Here is an 18,400-nt window from a genome sequence, read left to right on the forward strand (position 1 = left end):
AGAATTGCATTATAACTAAACAAACAAATAAAAATTTTCAAGACTAGCCAACAAAATAAACTTAAGCATTAATCCCAAAATGAGTTTAAATACATGTTGCTTCATTTTTTCTACATATCAACATTTTTCTACATTATTTTTTCAGCCATGGTAATTTGTCGAGATTAAAAGTTGCCTTTTTCGATTATAAGTTGACATTTAGCAAATGGAAAACTTAATTCATCAAATTGCATTTTCAACAATCTATAATTATGTTCTGAAGATACGATATAACAGAGTAGTCTGATTTGCGTTTTCCGTGAAAGGTCAAACCAAAAACACAGCACAATGAATTGTCAGCACAATTATTTGAGAGTAATGACTTAATTATTTTTTTTCGAAATGTAAGCAATTCCCAAATAATCAATTAATTGTTGCTGACTGGAAAGCACTCTGTATAATGAATGGAATAAGAACTTTTCAAATCGATGAATTCAGAGAATCGAATCTGCTTCCTTGCACCTTAGAAATTTGTTCCTCGTTCCAAGTCTCCACCGCACATAAATTTTACATACAAAGAATGTGGCCTACGCTTTCGATCGCCCAATTACGCTTGATGCGGAAAGTATTAAAACTGACCACTTGTATAATGCCTTAAAAGTGAGTGAATTTGCTCAAAAATTCGGTACAGGTAGAGGCTTGTAAAGCTAGAAATTTTCGAAAGTCCAAGTGAAAAAAAAACGGATTAATTCTGCATTAAACGCTCCAAAAATCATTAATATTTCTATTAGAACTCATATTTGGTAAAATGGGCGACTAGGTTAATAAATCAGTTTCAAAAATTTGAAGGCGAGGAAACAGATACAGTTCGCAATATTTATTAAATTTAACATAACATTTATAACTGCATCTTGTTTACTTTTATGTATTTGAAGCTAAAAAACGTTTGCAACTTTTATCGAGGGAGTGATCATCTACAAAATAGGGAAGGGATGGGGGACAATCACAAAACAATATGCTAATAATGGTCAAATGAAGCGCTGCTTGTTTTGATTCAGCAACACATTTAAAACATCACCAATTTCTATTACCATGAAAAACACTAATTAAGAAGAAAAGACGACAAAAAGCACCGATTGAGAATTTGACGAATTTTAAGAGGAGCTGCTAGCCTTTTTCATATATATGAGCTCATTTTAGTTTTCATTTCGCAAAAGCCTTCCAACATCAATTAGGCATAAACGAACAAGACACGAAACAAAGTGACTAGAGGCGACATTACAGATTGCGTTTATTACACATTGTTAAATAATACGAATTGAAATTTAAGGAAAGATAATAAGTCAGGGGAGGGGTATACTCATCTTGAGTCGTATGCGAGGATGGAAAGTTTATTTTGGTTGATTTCGACATGATAAACAACAAATTAATGGGTTTCACTCATAACTAGTTAATAAATTTTTGGAGGCACGGACGTTTATGCATGTATGTATTAATGTAGTCATTTATAATTCAATTATGGTAGCTGTATTTGTATTTTTGCACTTCAAGAAATTTGAAAAAGATTTTTCCACCTTTTCTAATTACTGAAATCTAAAAAAAATACTGTAATGAGTTTTAAAACTTCTCGAAAAAGCTTTAAAATGGATCAAGTATTTTGGCACTTGTTCCCAATCTCCAAAACTATGCGTGACTAGTCTCCGAGTGAGGGTTTTAACCTTTGAAAAAATCTTTTCCATGGAGTATCATTTTTTAACCATTTGAAGATAATACCATTGTCACAATCACAATAATCTAAAATTGATAATTCAAAACAGTACGTTATGTAACAACATTAAATGACATTCTAAGAGCAGGAAGAAAACGTAGGCGGTGGCTGGGGCGAGGAAGAGGGGTGGGAAGGGGCAAAAGGGGTGAGGGGGAGGGTTGTTCAATTTCAAACTGCAATGGAATATGATAACACTTGGAAGTGGTGTTGTGTATAATTGTTGTGTTGAAATGAGAAGGCACGCTTGAGTAGTAAATAGTAGATTACACATCACTGCTTTCAAAACCACAAACTGATAAAGGAGAAATGGCGAGTGACACAAACAACTTCATTGACACGAGCAGTTCTTTATATTCTTTAAATTTAGAAGGAGAAAATGTTCACTTGCTGAGTAATTTTGCAGCGAATTCCAGAAAATCTCCGTGCAGCTCACAAGCGATGCAAACAGTTGAACGGAAATTTATCTGATCTAGGCATGGGACTTTAGCACGTCTTTGCAGACAGGTTTCAGGTTAAAGGTGGCTATAAATTGCGAGTATTTTGAGTTTTTGTTCTGTCAGCATGTCGGCGTTTTCATTATTGGGTGGTAGAGGGCGCAGGAACAGAGGAGGCGGCTTCGGCACAACTTGATGACGCACGTGAACAATCTTCTGCTAGTTTGAGCCACTCTTTGTCTAAAATAAACTCTCCTATCAGACAGACACCTTTGCGAGGTCGATTTGAAATACAGCGAAGTTGAAACGTAGACACCAAAAAGTTTTGCCCTTTCAATTAAAAAAAAGCAAGTCATTTTGAAAGTTAGGCAAGTCATTTTTGATAGTGAGGTAGGTCACGTGTGACCACAAACTTAATAAAGGGAATGAAAAAAAGTAGCAGTACACGTCATGAAATATAATCCAAAGAATTGAATTAACTAATGACCCGACAATTAATATATTTACCGCAACGTCAACCTAAGATAGTCAACAAAACCCTTGACTCCATATAAACAACAATGAAAAAAAAATCTAAAATCAATTTAAAAAATCAATCTAAAAAAGCAAAACAGGTGCAGAAACTGGAAAATTAGAAACTTTGAAAACCAGTGGCACCAAATTAAGAGAACCTCATAACACAATCCAAAACGCTTAACCACATGATATCAATTTCGCAAGTCATAAAATACTTTTTGACAGTTCTAAATGAAGGAACAAAAAAAGAAAAAAAAGGAAAAATAGAACCTAAATTGAAGGCAACATTGCCAAATTCATTTAAATCTTGCAAGAACAAATGATATCTCAGTGAATGAAAATGTTAGCTAAAAGTTGGAGCCAAAATATGACTAAAATTACGGCGCTCAAGACGGCGATTATCAACTTATTATTTTCGACACTAAGCGATTAGTCCACAAAACAAAACAAAAATACGTTCAGACCAAAAAATCAACTTTTATTTTTCGAAAGCAGATGTCAAAATCTTAAAAACGATTGCTAAGAACTCAAACGATTAATTGGAATTGCCTACCACATTAGCAACGGATGAATTTGACCAGTAATGAAATAAAACAGCAATAAGTACAACAAAAACATTGAAAACTGAAAAATCCGGTAAACTTTTTGAAAACAATTTAAAAATCAAAGAAAAAGCAACTGAAAACTGAAACCATTGATTCCATTAATTTAAGCGTTCTTAGCAACCAATGAGACTTTTCATTGGGGAAACCAAGAGACAAAACGAATTGAGCTCAAAACTCATAAACCTCAAAAACTCAATAATTTCTTGAAAACAATGAATGTAAGTCAAAGGCAGAATTAGCCTTGAATGGAAACAATCAAATCAATTAACAGAAATCATATTATCAAACTATGATACCAGTCCTTAATGACACTAAATGGTAAGACAACAAAAAGTACAACCACTACCCTCAAAAAGACAACCACTACCATCGAAACTCACAACTACAGCCAAAAGTACAACAACTGCCCCATAAAAAAATAATTTGACAAAAAATAGTGTCAAGGTGACAAAAACAACAGCCAAGAACTCAAAAACTTGATTAGTTTCATTTAAGGATACTAAGTAGATAAGACAACAGAAATAATAAAAGAAAAGAGCAAAACTCAATTTTTTAATAGAATTTTACGCCAAAAATGTCAAAGTAAAAAGAATCATTAGCTACACGTTGATGAGTTCAATTCATTGCAAATAGGCGCCAATAGATCACACATGTAAATTATATGCACTCAAGATGAAACACTGAAAACAGCAGTACAATTGCCGCACCTATTTGGCCACAATTTGTTCAAATACCAACTTCTCACACTTTAAAGATACTTTGAAAAAAATCACGCATCAAACCTACTCCCTTTTTCACTCCCTTCACTATACCAACCTGGTTAAAATCACCACTCTAATTTGACTTCTCACAGATGTGAAATTGTCGAAAAATGAACAGATCTTAAGAAGACAGCACACCAATACAATCCAAATAATTTGAATGATAAAAATTAGCTCCAATGAAAGTGAAAAAAGGCGTCACGCATAACATTCACTCGAAACAAAAACATAACCGACTAACGTCGGGCGAACTGCTCTCAAACGACCGGCGAGCGGTTGGCTGTGTCAGCAGCTAGCACGGTTTAGTGACCTCTGGGCGCTACCTCTATCCCGTTTCAGAAGACGAAAATCAAATGGGTCAGACGAAAAATCGGCCCAGCGAAAAATTGCGTAAGATATAAACAGGATTAATATATTTGATACAAATAGCTTTTGAGAGCAATTAACAATGATTTCACAAAATGTACCTGTTATGTCATTCATGATTAAAAAGACAATTCTACTATAACTCATTGTTAATGAGGATCAGAGATGATGACCTTACGCCACATAACAGCAGCTGAAATGCGGCATCAACAAAGAGAGAGAGAGAGAGAGAGAGAGAGAGCGAGAGAGAGAGAGATAAAGAGAGATAAAACGTGATCGAGAAAGAGAAGAAAAGGTTTCACCTGAAAAGATACCTGAAATAGTTTCACAGGCTCATAAAGATCCATACATTTGGAATATAAAAACTTTCCAAAATTTTGAAAACTTTAAACATTATCCAAAAATTACTGAAACCGGAGTCATAAAAAATGTCGATCACCATTCCATTAACTCGCGAAACAATGCAGCAGCTTATTATAAAAACTTGAAGGACGTCCCAGGGCCTCTGCTGCAGGAAAAAATTCAAAAACATGAAAAAATTGCAATTAATTTGATAAAATTGCTGAAATTCGTGATATTAAAATCTTGAATAACATTCCACTACACCTATAAACTATGCAGTAACATATTATCAAACACTAGAGGAAGTTCCGTGGTTCTTGAGATAAAAAAAGTGAAACCTAAAATGACAAAAAAAATTTTAACTTTAAAAAATTCAAGTTAAAAAATTTTAACTTTAAAAAATTGCTTAAACTTGTGATATTAAAATTTGAAAAGTAATCAATGGCCAGCAAAAAAATTCCACTAACTTATTATCAAATCCAAATGGAGGTTTCTGACCCTTGAGACTCAAAAAACCAGAATAATGACTATAAATGTGAATAAATTTAAAAAAAATGGCAAAAATTGTCAAAAATATGCTAAAATTCGTGATGTTAAAGTTTTGCAAGACATTCCATATAATCTAGAAAAAATACAGTAACCTATTTCCAGTCCCTAGAGAAGTTTCCTTGGCTCTTGAGGCTGAAAAAACCTAAATCACAAAATTTTAATAAAAACACTTGAAAAAAAGCAAGTTTTATAAAAAAAAATGCTAAAATTTTGACATAAAAAGTTGAAAAACTATTCCATGCCTTAAAAAAAATTGTCAGTAACTTATTATCGAACCCCTTCGGATGATTTCTGGTCCCTGGGTCCAAAAAGACCTCAATAAGGAAAAACAAATGTCAAAATAATGCTAAAATTCGTGATTTTAAAAAGTTGAAACCAATCCATTAACACTAGAAACTATGCAGTAACCTATTATTAAAACCTAAAGGAGGTTCCTTGACAAAAAGCAGAAAATGTCAACCATTTTCAAAAGACTTGAAAAAATTGCAAAATAATATATAAATTTGCGTTCTTAGCAAGCGGTTGTTCGTCAGTAGCTAGCCACGGGGGAGGTGTTTGCACAAGGGGCGGGCTGACTGGGGGCAACACTGCGGAGGGGGGCAACAGCGCGGTGGGGGTGGGCAATAGTGGCGGGGTCAACACTGGGGGGTTGTCTTCAACCTCTAAGACCCGCCCTTCACACCATAAGTATAAGTATAAATCTACAAAAGATTTTGAGCTTAAATAGAGCTGAAAGGCTCTAAGAGCACTTAAAGCCCGCTGGGCGCTACCATTTTATCTCGTTTTTGAGGAAAAAAGTCAAAATTTTATCCCGTTTTTGAGGAGCGTCAGAAGAAAAATCGGTCAAGCGAAAAATCGCATAAAAAAGACCGACAGGACTAATATAATTGCTACAAAATTCGTTTGAGAGCAATTAAACAACTGAGCCAAAAACATCTGAAGTGGGCTTTTATAAGAACGTATAACAAAAACCTTGACGGTGAAAAAAATTACATAGTCCTGAGACTTGAACAGACTCGAAACCACGCCAGAGTTGGATCAGAGCATATTCCTGACTAGTTGACTAGAATAGCTTATTTATCTTCGAAAGTTCAATTCCAACAAAAAGAATAGAAGTAAAGAAAAAATGAAAAAGAAAACTATATAAAAAGGAAAAAATCAACTTTGAAATCTATCTAAATCATAAATATCCAAAAATTGAGGCTCCAAAAAATTGTTCTCAGGAAGCCTTGTAACTCACTTTTTCTTCAGTCAATAACACGCTACATAAGACAAAACCAGAACAACAGTTAGTAAAACATAACCGACTAACGTCGGGCGAATATCTCTCAAACGAACAGCGAAAGTTGGCTTCGTCACTAACTAGCCACAATTTAGTTAGGCTACCATTAGCTTAAATGACGGAGCGTGAGGTGAGGGTGATAGATGATGACATCACGCCACATAACAGCAGCTGAAGTGAGGCATCAACAAAAGAGTTAAGGAAATAGAGATAGACTGGGCGAGATAAAATGTTAGAAGGAAGCGAAGGAAAGAAACCCCAACCAACAGCGAGAGAGAGAGCGAGCAAGAGAGAGAGAGAGGGAGAGAGAGAGAGAGAGAGAGAGAGAGAGGGAGAGAGCGAGAGAGAGAGAGAGAGAGAGAGAGAGAGAGAGAGAGAGAGAGAGAGAGAGAGAGAGAGAGAGAGCTAGGAACATTTTCTTCCATTAGATTTGACTCCAAATTTTAAAATAAGTTTCCACAATTCGCAGTGAAAAAATGTTCAGAACTATTTTTTGGTTCTTGAGTTCAATGTCATGAGTTCTTGAGTTCTTTGTCATGTAACCCATCTGCAGGACATAAAAAGTTTTGTTGACCAGTAATGATAGTTAAACTCAGAAAAGTAAAAAGATTCATAAACTTTAACGATTGCAAATTTTAAAAAAATCTTGCTGATATTCGAGATATTAATATCTTCAGAACCATTTTATTGTCTCAAGAGACTATCCAGTAGCCTTATATCAAGCTTTGAATAGTTTCACTGGCTCCAGGATCCATAAACTTGGAACATAATAATTTTTCGAAAAACTAAAATTTAAACTTTAACAAAATATTGCTTAAACTCGCGTCATTAAAATATTGATAACCATCCCATAACCTCTATGAAATATGCAACAGCTTTTTATCAGACCTCGGAGAGGTCCCTTGCCCTTGGTAAAAATAAAAAAAATCAAAAAATTTTGCAAATAATTTTTTTTAGAAAAATTGCTTAAATTCGTGATATTAAAATCTTGAAGAGCGTTACATTAATCAAGAAACTATGCAGTAACCTATTATCAAACTCTAGATGAGGTTTCTTGGCATTTGAGGCTAGAGAAACCTTGAAAAAGTGATAAAAATTTCAAAGCTTAAAACTGAAAATTAGTATAAATTTGTGCGAGTTTTTGTTTGGATTACCAAAACACATAGCTCTTAAAAAGGGCCATTAAAAACAGTACATATGTCTTCCAAAAGACCTTTATCAACTTCAACCAGCCTCAATTTTAGACTAGTCCAACAAAAAATGAACCTTTTAACGACCTTTTAACCTTAAATTACGGCCTTCCCGGTAGCTGGATTTGAAGGACTACTAAACGCGGCTAAGGGCCTCTACTGAAACTTAATGCCGGCTGGACGCTACCTGTTCATCCCGTTTTTAAGGACGAAAAGTCAAATGGGTCAGACAAAAAATTGGTCGGGCGAAAAATTGCATAAAAAGAACAACAGGACTAATATAATTGCTACAAACTTCGTTTGAGAGCAGTTAAAAAAGCACGAAAGGAGAAGAAACAAAAAAGTTGAAATATGTTTGACAACAAAATTCTCTACAAGTTGTGATATATTAATAATTGTTCAGAAAGATTTGGGTTGCATAAGAACCGGACGGTCTCTTTCTATTACATAAATCAACTGTGACATATCAAACAACTTAAAACTAATACCAATCAAATGAACAGTTGACCAAAATCATAAGCACAAAAAAAATCAAAACTGCAACACAACAAATTCCGCATTCATTGTGGACAATAAAAAAAATCGAAAAATGCCAAAAAAAGGCAAATTGACAAAGAGCTATACTATAAGATCAAACCTGTCAACAACCACACCCATACACTTATTTTATAATGTATGTGCGAAGAAGCATTTGGACCAATGAAGTTCGAGTTCAAATTAACAAACCACTTTAAAATACTGCGCCTGAACAAAAACGAAGAAACTTTTCACCCCTACTTTTCCCGCTTTCTGACTCAAAATAATGTCTGAGCAAAAGCCAGTAATTTCCTCTCTTCTTTTGGCTTTCGTTGAACATTTTGTCCTAAATGATTCTTTTCAGGCGCAGGATGGACTTTAACACCCTGTTACAGTGACATTTAACCGATTGAAACAGACGATTACCATAATTCCACTACGAGTTGTAAAAAACCAAGAGAAGGACAATGGAAGCTCGTTATCTCAGCTAATTTTTTTAAAAAAAATCATTATTTCAACTCACATCATTAGCACACTTAATACTACTACTCAAGGAGTAGCAAGAACTATTTTAACACAAAAGCTTGCCCTAGCATACTATTATCTTGCTTTGATCGTCAAATAGGGCTCTTGAGTAACACCTCAGATCCAATCTTTTGATTTCAAATTCTAAAGCCTCTTCGCTTAGTATAACCGATTAAAGTGCGACGAAATTCTCTCCAATGGAACACCCTGACTAGATTCTATACTAGCCTGATTCAAAAGGGCACCGGAAAACTAATTCTGCACACTTTGCATTTGATTTTTAGCGGTAATGTAATGCAATGCTAAAAAAAAGTAAACAAAACAACAAAGAGCGAACTAAAGAATACCTTCTTCAGATTCAAGGCCGATATCAATAAAAAGTTGGGTCAGTACGGTTCAACAAAAAAAGCATAAATTAAGGTCCAGAGTCGTTTAGATGTTAGCTTCTTTAATACTAAACAGCTTCAAAGAATTTAGATAAAAGCAGAATCATAAATTCTAAAATTGCAGAAAAATCTGAATTTAATTACCAGAAACCAACTAAGTCAATCGAAGTGCTCTCAAATTGCTTCATTGGCGAGTAGACTGTTTAAATGCCATTAGAGCTTTCTTTAGACTACTATTAAGATTAAAACGAAAGAGTGAAACAAAATTCCGAGCACTTTGCCGACAGTTTTCACATTTAGCGAATTAAGTTAGCGACTTTTATATCACGCCAAAATTGAGAAGTCACTCGAATAAAAAAAATCTAGAGCAAACCAGTCAAACGACAAACTTTACCTAAAGAAAAGCCACAAAGAAGGTACATGAGCAAAAATTGCATCCAAACTTTCAAGAAATTAATAACCCAAACTTTTATATAGGTATATTAAGAATCGAAAGGAACTGGTAGACAAATTAGAAATAAAGGGTCGAGAAAATTGTTGAATTTCAAGTAATATCCCTAAAAACTTGTGCTCTAGGTAAAAATTATCATTTATTGGACAAAATTACAGATTTGAGCTATAAAAGGGTAAAAATTGTTGGACGACAACCAAAACAACAACACAGTCGTCAATATCTTCGCCTAAAGGATGTTAATAAAAAACGTTGCAAAATAATAAATCATTTTCAGATGTAAAAACCCAAACTTTATCATAGTTAGTCACAATTTTAACTGTCCCTAATTTTATCGGGATAAACAAAAGAAACTTTTGGTTTAAAAACTATAAACATAAAAAGATTGACGTCCGTTTAATTGCGCTCGAACAAAACGCGGGGGCAATTAAATTTATTGGGGGCGTAGCTTAGAAATGTTTTATGGGTGCAAAAAAACGCAACCCCGGAACTCCAGGAAGTCAAGCTTCACCATTAAGCTACAATGACTTTGAATCGCTTTCGCTCATAATGGCTTTTATATTACCAACGAATTTTCCTTAGAATGAGAGCAAGTTAGATCACTCAAAATGAAGAGCTGAAGCGCGAAGAAGTCACTCAAGAAGTCAAAGAATGTTCTAGAACAAAACCGCGCAAAACCGTTCCAGCAATAAATTTTGCATTGAAAAGACACACACGTCTACAATAATTGCTTCAAACTTCGTTCGAGAGCAATTAAACATTCAACTGCTCATAATTGTGCATCAATGAATTTCAACTTTGCAGCTGTTCTCAACGAACCAAAGCACACTCAAACTTTCAAGGTCTAATATGAGCACCAATTTCGGAAATGCGCGAGTGGCAACACAACACGTAAAATTTCTCACCTTTTGACTCTCGACTGCTCCAAGCGTTCCATGCTAGAACAAAAATGCTGATTATTTGACAGTTGCCTAAGAATAACATACAACAAATTTAGCAAACTTGATAACGATAAGTAGAAACAATACTTTATCAATAACATTTAAAATAACATTTAACAAGTACTCACTTTTGGCAAGAAGAGAGGTTGCTTGGAAGAGGTCAAAATCCCCAACGCCAAATCTATTTAGCTCTTCATCATTTATGTCCAGATTGCCAAACATTAACTGGCCAACTTTGGACCCACCTCGCCCATACTCCTGGTACTTCCGCTTGCCGCTGCAACCCTCCCCACCCAATTGCAGTTGGTGATGCTGTGACCCTGGCTCGTCTGCTCTCGCTCCTGTGAGTGAACAACCCGTACTCAGTTGTCCTGTTTTGCACACATCGCCTCCGAACGTAGCCAAAGGTAAAGAATGCCCGGAAGCTTCACTCTTCATGTAGGGCATCTCGACCGACACTGGAATTTCTGTCGTTTCGTTCCTGAGACGTTCAGCAGCTGTCGGGTTCACAGCTTCATTAGGTTCTCCATGGCCATGGTTCAAAAATTGCTGACTTTGAGATATGGGTTCTTGCAAATGTCGAGTTAGCTCAAGCGGGACATTGCAATCGGTGTGCTCAGTGGATTTGTTGGACTCTAGTTTTTCTGCAGTGACTGTGTTGGTATTAAGCGTAGTTAACAGTGGATTAGACGTGCTTTCTTGGTTGCTATTGTACAAACTTGTCTCGGTTACTAAATTGCCTTCTTTTAGTTCAACATTATTTGTTTGCTTTGATATTGACTCTAAACAATTAGATGTTAGGTCATTGTTGTTTGTGATTCTTGAACTTTTCTCGTCAAATTGAAATGATAAAGAAAGATTGTTATCTGCATTGCAACCAACTTGCCCAAATGCTTCCTCGTGCGAAAAATTTTTTGTAGGTAGTTTTCCCTCGCCTTCAACAAGGTTCTCACAAGACCTGCGATTCGATTTCCGAGCACTGTTTTTCGGTTTTCTACTACTTAGATTGGACTCACTAGATGTGGGGCTTATAGAACTGTTGCAATTGGGCATTTCGTTGGGATGATTCTTAGTTGGAGTCTTAACTTGTGCTTTTGAGTTAGGAAAGGTTGACTGTTCGTTATTGCTGTTGGGACGTTTAAGGCTATTTTTGGGTAAAGCTACCGCGGCACCCTTTGCATCAACATTCTTAGCATGTTGATTGCTGCTACTGTTGTTCTGAGGCTTGGAGCTTTGTTTTTGTTGCTGTTCGGTTGACGTAGGATTAGAGTTGCGTTGGTTATTATTACTGCAAATGCTTTGCTGTAATGAGCTTTTCAATCTATTTGCATACGAGTGAAGGTCCGGCTCTCGTTGGGGTTTAGCACCATTCGAGGGTATCGTTTGGGAGCCCGAGGCGGAACTGGGGGCGTTCAGTGAGGAGTTGGAGCTGTTGATTGATTCAATAGGTGATACGATTCCGTTACGAAGACCCATTTCTGGCATCTGCTTCGAAGCTCCACTAGCAGCCGATTTTCTGGAGTACAGAGCGTCAGGATATTGCTGAGATCCCGCAACGTTCCGCGATCCATTCCGGCTCTTTCTTTTGACTTCCTGAAACTCCTCAGCATTGTAGAAAGACTCTTCGTAATCATCGCAGACAAAACCAGGAACAGAATTTTCGGTCAAGCGACCGTCATTCGGGTCACAATCTTGTAAATTGTGAATGGGTAAGGAATTGTGTATGTTAGGGTCATGGTTCGCGGTGTTTCGAGGCAAATTTGATGAAGACTTTGGAGGAGTATTCTGAGAAGTGTCTTGGTGGTGGGTACGGTAATAATCCGGTTGAGACTGGACGTTGGCTTTAAGGTTGTGTATTTGTTGTTGTTGATTTTGATGTCTGTTGTTGTTTTGTTGGTTGTTCCTGATATCATCATTGGTAGTGACTACCGGTGATATGTTGTGGATAGATGATGGGGAGACGGTATCTGTGCTGGAACTGAGGGTAGATTTGAGACTGTGGTTCCCACTCAGGTTGTTCAGGCAGCTAGAGGTAGAAGTCGAGTCATCCCCACCCCCTCCAGCCCCAGTGCCATCTGCTAGCCGATTCTCTTTCACAGTATCAAACACTTCCTGCTCACTCATGCCTGAAGCTGCCATGAGAGCTTGTCTCTTAGCTGAAACATCAAAGTTCAACACAGTTAAAAAGAACCTAGAAGTTATTATGAAAACCTATATTTTAAGATTGAAAGAAAAACAAGCCCGCATAGGGTAGGAAGGTTGTCAAAACAAACAAAAAAGGAATGCTGACATAGATTTCCTTCTCCTTGCCTCATTGATGAGGTCGGAACAAAAAAGCACTCGTCATAGACCAAAATGCGGCCTTAAAATTGTCAACAATGTACAAGACTGTACAGTGATGTATGATCACACGGCCGCCCAACTTTCAAACATAGCAGGAAAATTGTCTGAAAATAGCCGCAGTTGACCCGCTTGACGCACATTGGGATTGAAACAGAAAAAGAAGAAATAAGAGAAAGAAACTGACAGAATTTTTCTAAGTGTTAAAGGGTTCTTGTTTGGTGTGTAAATTCTGCATATTCGGCCAGATTCTAAACTTACACTTAATTCAGCTTCTAAACTGAAGGAACGCTTTTAAGCATAAACATATCCGGCAGATTGCCGGAAAATAGCCGCCGTTGATTCCAATAAGCATGATTGGGAGTGAACAAATAGAATATATTGAAAAAAAAAATTTTTGTAAAAATATTTTTTAAGTCCGATTTATTTTGATGGCATTTCGTAGTTGAACATACTTCTGTTTCTTAGAGAGAGGCTACAGGGGCTACTATCAACACCAATAAGCATTAGAGGTGGTAACTAAGACTTTTAGGAACGACGTTCAAATAGCGGGCATCTAAAATTGGGCTTTATGGGTTTATCCCGTTTCTATTTCTGACTTCAATTTTTTATACCGACTCTGTTCATTTTGAATAGCTTTGCTTAGCAACTGATGTTCAAATTCACTTTTAGCAGAATGAGAGAAGAGAGAAACTAGCCTAGAGAAGTCAAAAAGATTTCGCGCAAAATGTCGAAAAAGCGGCAAAATGGTAAAGCGAAAAAAAGTTTGACGAAGTAAAAAAAAATACGAGCGCAATAATAGCCGGCTGAGAAGATGAGGGCGGCTATTAATAATAATGCCAACTACCAATCGCTTTAACGAACTTTGATAACCTAATGTATTATGACTTAATGACCTGGCTTTATGTTTCTCCCGTTTCGTTTGATTTTTCTCTTTTGACCGTATTCACTACATTACGTAATTCAATACGTGAAAGAATTTTAAATCCATTCAGTTGAAACAGTGAGTGAAGTAAGTCAGAAGTCAAGCGTGAACATCGTGACTAATGTAAAACGAAAAACGTGACAAGTCCTGACGTATAATTCAAAGAATTTTTATTTACTAAGCAAAAACTAGACCGAGAACGGACTATGAGTGAATTGGGAAAACTCCATTTCAAACCAAATCTGATCAAAATGCCACATAAGTGAACAAAAAACACCAGCGAATTTCTGTTAACACCGATTTCTTACTCTACTTGAATATTCGAGTGAAAAAATTTCACGCCGCAAAACCATTGGTTTTTTCGCTCCAGTTTCGGCGTGACCAAAATCACTACTCCAATTTGGTGACTTCAAAAATCATGAAAACGTGGGAACAGATCTTAAAAAAAAACAGCGCTCCAATAAAATTCAATTCTTTGAATTATGAAAAAAAAGGAGAGCGCCTAAATAATAGACGTTAAGAGGCTGACGACGGTCATTAATAATAATGAAACCATCCTCCTTATATATTAACCTTTGTTTCTCTTCTTTTTCTTTCTAGATTTTGAAGTTTTCTGTGCCGCAGACGCAGTGGTGTCATCGCAGCTTTCGTAAATGCCGGAAGATTGCGAATCTTTTCGTGGGTTGTTTTCTCCATCAATGAAAGAAGTCGGTAGCACGGCTTCATTCTTGCCGGCAATGGCAACAACAGTCATGTTGAGCTCTCCTGTTTTCTGGAACAGTTTGGCAGTGTGTAGGACTGCGGAGTCGTTGTTATTGATGATGTCAGACACCTCATTAGCAGAGGCGGTCGAGGAGTCTTTGGAACCCTGTGAGGAGTTTCTGGTTTTGTTTCGGGTGAGGGTTCCTAGGGTAGTGGCGGTGGTGACTGTATTGGCACCAGTAGTGGAGTTACCAATGACTTCGTTGTCACTCATGGCTGGTGAAATGTAAATGTCTTTGTTGTCCGGTCGGCTGCAGTTCAATCTCTCTGACAGCATCTGGAAGTCATAGTCGCTCAGCTCACCAATTAAACGAGACTCTTCTTTGATTTCTTCTACCTCAAACAACACAAACAACAATAAGGCTTCTTCAACCATCAAAAACAACTCACAACACCATAGCCTGAAATCTCGGTCGATGTAAATTCTTACTAATAGAAAAACAGCCTGACGTTTTGACGTTCTTGCTAAAAAAATTTTTTACGTGGCATTGAAAAGCTATAACTCAACAGTATCAGGCAACGATGCAGATAGTCCAATGCTAAATTTATTTTTACGTATTCAACTAACTGAAGTAATTACCTACCAACTTTAAGTGCCTCCACATGACCAGAAAAAAGCAAAATGTTTTATCAAAACCATTAGGTTATTGACTTCAGTGGATCAAACGCTAATTGCGATATTTACCAGGAATGGGAAAACTAACTAATTCTTGGGTGTAGTGACGAGGGATTCTTTCGTAGATCTCGAGGAACTTTGAAGGGTTTTCATGTCTCAAAGCGCTGCCGAGAAGGTAAGAGAAAATTTCCACTTCTTTCGCAGAACAACGCTCGCTTCCCTCACAGATCACATCATTTTTGAGTTCCATAAAATCAAAGACATTTGCTCACGATATCAACAACTGCATCGTCATTTCAAACCTGAAAATCAAATCATCATAAAATTTCTCAAAGCTAAATGGAAAACATATCTAGATGATTCTATCACGAGGCCGCTAAATTTTTAGCTGTCTCCTTAAGAAGAATTAATTAATTTCGTTGCTGAATACTTGTAAATAAATAAACAAGCAACGTGGACAAATAACGAGATCAGAGCAATCCTTTTCTTCAATTTGCCCAATAAATTATTGACAACGATGACTTGATATACGTTCCTTCAAAAACAGACAGAAGAAAAACCTTAAGAGTAAAGTTAAACCAGCAAAAAACTTATCGGACACAACGTAATGAAACATAGTTAAAAAAAGCGACAACTTTTGAAAGCTTCAAGTACAAAAAAAGTATTGAAAACATAACCGACTAATGTCGGACGAATCGCTCTCAAACGATCGGCGAGCGGTTGGCTCTGTCAGTACCCAGCCACAGTTTAGTGAGGCCAGCTTTAGCTTAATTGAAAGGGATGAGGTGAGCGAAGGGGGGGTGCACCGGTGGAGGGGAGGGGGCAACGGTGGGTATTGGGGGAGGGGGTGAAGTGAGGGGCCTGCTGTGGGGGTGGGGTTTGTTGTCTCTGTGTGTGTGTGTGTTTTGGGGGGGGGGGGAGGGGGGGTCAACCTCTAAGAACCGCCCTTCACACCATGTCTCCAAAACAGTTTCTGTGAATCGCATACTTGGAGACTACTGAGCTGAAAGGCTCTAAGAGCACTTAATTCCCGCTGGGCACTACCTGTTTATCCCGTTTTTTGAGGACGAAAAATCAATTGGGTCAGACGAGAAATCGGTCAAGCGAAAAATCGCATAAAAAAGACCAACAGAACCAATATAATGTACTGAAGTGTGCTACACTCAGTAACACTATTTGATAATCTTAGTGCTATTTTGAGAATTTACGTTATAGTGCGTGAAGCACAAACTTGATTTGGACAAAGTCCATTTTAACGTGTGAACAAATTATTAAGTAGTTTTGAATAAGCTACTATTTTAAGATCACTAACTCAAACTAAAACTACCATGACGTGATATTGTCACGCCACGTAGAAAACACCAACCTAACGTTGGTAACTCTGTCGACACTGTTATCTTTATCCAATAGGATACTAGATAACCACGTGTCCGCAAGTATAAAAGGAGCTCGCACGCTCAACCAACACACACTCTCCCTTTCAGCACAAATTGGTCCCTGATAACTTCTGATTTAAATCATACTCCCGTATTACTCCCTTGCTCAAATCTCAGCTTACTTGAGATAGATTTTAACTTAGAATATTTTGTGACAAGTTCTTAACTAAGAACTTTCTAAGTCAGAAAATATTAACTTAGCACAATTTTGGAAATCAGGTAAGTTCAGCTTAACTTCTCTAAGTTAGAAATTAATATTTCTTAAATTCTATCTAAGTTACAAGTTAACTTAGAATATTTCAATCTGTGTTAACTAGTGCTATATCTATCTTAACGACTTTAACTATTCTATCCTTTAATGCTCGGTTCATATTTGATGCTGTTTAACATAACTTATTAATTCATATTTGCATTAAACTTTCTTTAATAATTAACCACATACCAAGAGAAGAACTAGGGGTTGAACTCTCAAGTTATACATGTCCAGCGATTAACCCCGTCGTTTAAGTATCTAATGTACGGACCAGCAGTATAATAATTGCTAAGAACTTCGTTTGAGAGCAATTAAAAACAAGACAATCCTTTCAAAAAAAAAATTGGAGCAAAATATAGTCAAAGTGAAAGAAGGCTTATTAGAATACTTTGGTGCAAAAAAATTGAGGTATATTTAAAATTAAGAAAGTGGACCACTTTTGACAAAAACATAGAATTTCTCCGCTCAAAAGTACTGCTTTCCATTCTCCAAAAAATAAACAATTAGGTTGACTAATATCATGGAGCTCAAAATTTGAAAAAAAAATGAAAATTTTTACCAGCAGAGCTTTTTATAGTCAAGATATCAATACAGAATTTTCACTATGCCAAAAGGAAATAAAATTTGAAACTTTCAGAAACTTCAGGGGATATCATGAACACACAATTCTAAATTAGGAGAATTAACTTTCCTCCAAATCGCCTGGTAGAGGCGGGTGGACGTGGTGAATACTGCGAAGGTGTGACTGAGGGCGTAAGAACCGCATTTCAAAACATGAATTTGTCTTCTCAAAGTTTCAGCGAATCGAGTAAAGCGTAAGTCTCAAAAGAGGTGATCAGGCCCTTCGTGCTTTACATATTAGGCCTGTTTTTGAGGACGAAGGGTTAGTGGAATTAGACAAAAATTGGTCAATCAAAAAATTGCATTAAAAAGACCGCAGGACTAATGTGATTGCTACCAACTTCTTTTGAGGCCTATCAAACATTTCACCTAACAATAACTTGGGAGACCTCAAAGTTTATTTCAATTTTAGGGGGAAAACGTGCAAATGCATTTAAATAATTCTAGACTTAAAATAATGTTTAAAATTTTTCTTTGTTGATTTTTATTTCAGGAACAAGTTGATATAGAACCAATTTTAAATTACTTGTTCCAAGAAAAAATTTCATTCGAAATTTGTTTGCAGCACCGATTTGCTTGCACCCAACAGAAGAAACTTTTTTTTCCAAAAAAAATCTTTTCAAACTTTTCACAAAGTTTTTTAAATATATTTGCATCATATTTGATGAATTATCGTCCTATTGCGAGTTTTGAGTTGTTTGAAAAAAATCCAACTTTTTGTTGCCTTCGTGTTTTATGTTCACAGAAGGATGACCGAAAAATTGGCCTGTCCGTTATAGGTTTAAAAATTACCAGAATCTGATAGTATAAGCAGAGGTTATGTTGGTACCAAGAAC

General features: G+C 36.4%; 2 protein-coding genes across 2 annotated transcripts in view; one reads left to right on the forward strand and one right to left on the reverse strand.

The window, feature by feature from the left end:
* Positions 1 to 18,400, forward strand: part of LOC142339577 (medium-chain specific acyl-CoA dehydrogenase, mitochondrial-like) — a 350,806-nt gene that overhangs the window by 236,163 nt on the left and 96,243 nt on the right. The gene's annotated exons all lie outside the window — the stretch shown is intronic.
* Positions 1,639 to 15,557, reverse strand: LOC142339573 (uncharacterized). The gene is made up of 5 exons (XM_075389714.1): positions 15,343 to 15,557; positions 14,450 to 14,975; positions 10,740 to 12,767; positions 10,576 to 10,608; positions 1,639 to 2,421 (listed from the first exon to the last, which is right to left on the reverse strand). The coding sequence occupies exons 1-5, from the start codon at positions 15,502 to 15,504 to the stop codon at positions 2,324 to 2,326; spliced, it is 2,847 nt and encodes a 948-aa protein (XP_075245829.1). The 5' UTR covers positions 15,505 to 15,557; the 3' UTR covers positions 1,639 to 2,323.

Source organism: Convolutriloba macropyga, chromosome 5, assembly GCF_964194025.1.
Source record: "Convolutriloba macropyga chromosome 5, txConMacr16.3, whole genome shotgun sequence".
In the NCBI taxonomy this organism is placed as follows: domain Eukaryota; kingdom Metazoa; phylum Xenacoelomorpha; order Acoela; family Convolutidae; genus Convolutriloba; species Convolutriloba macropyga.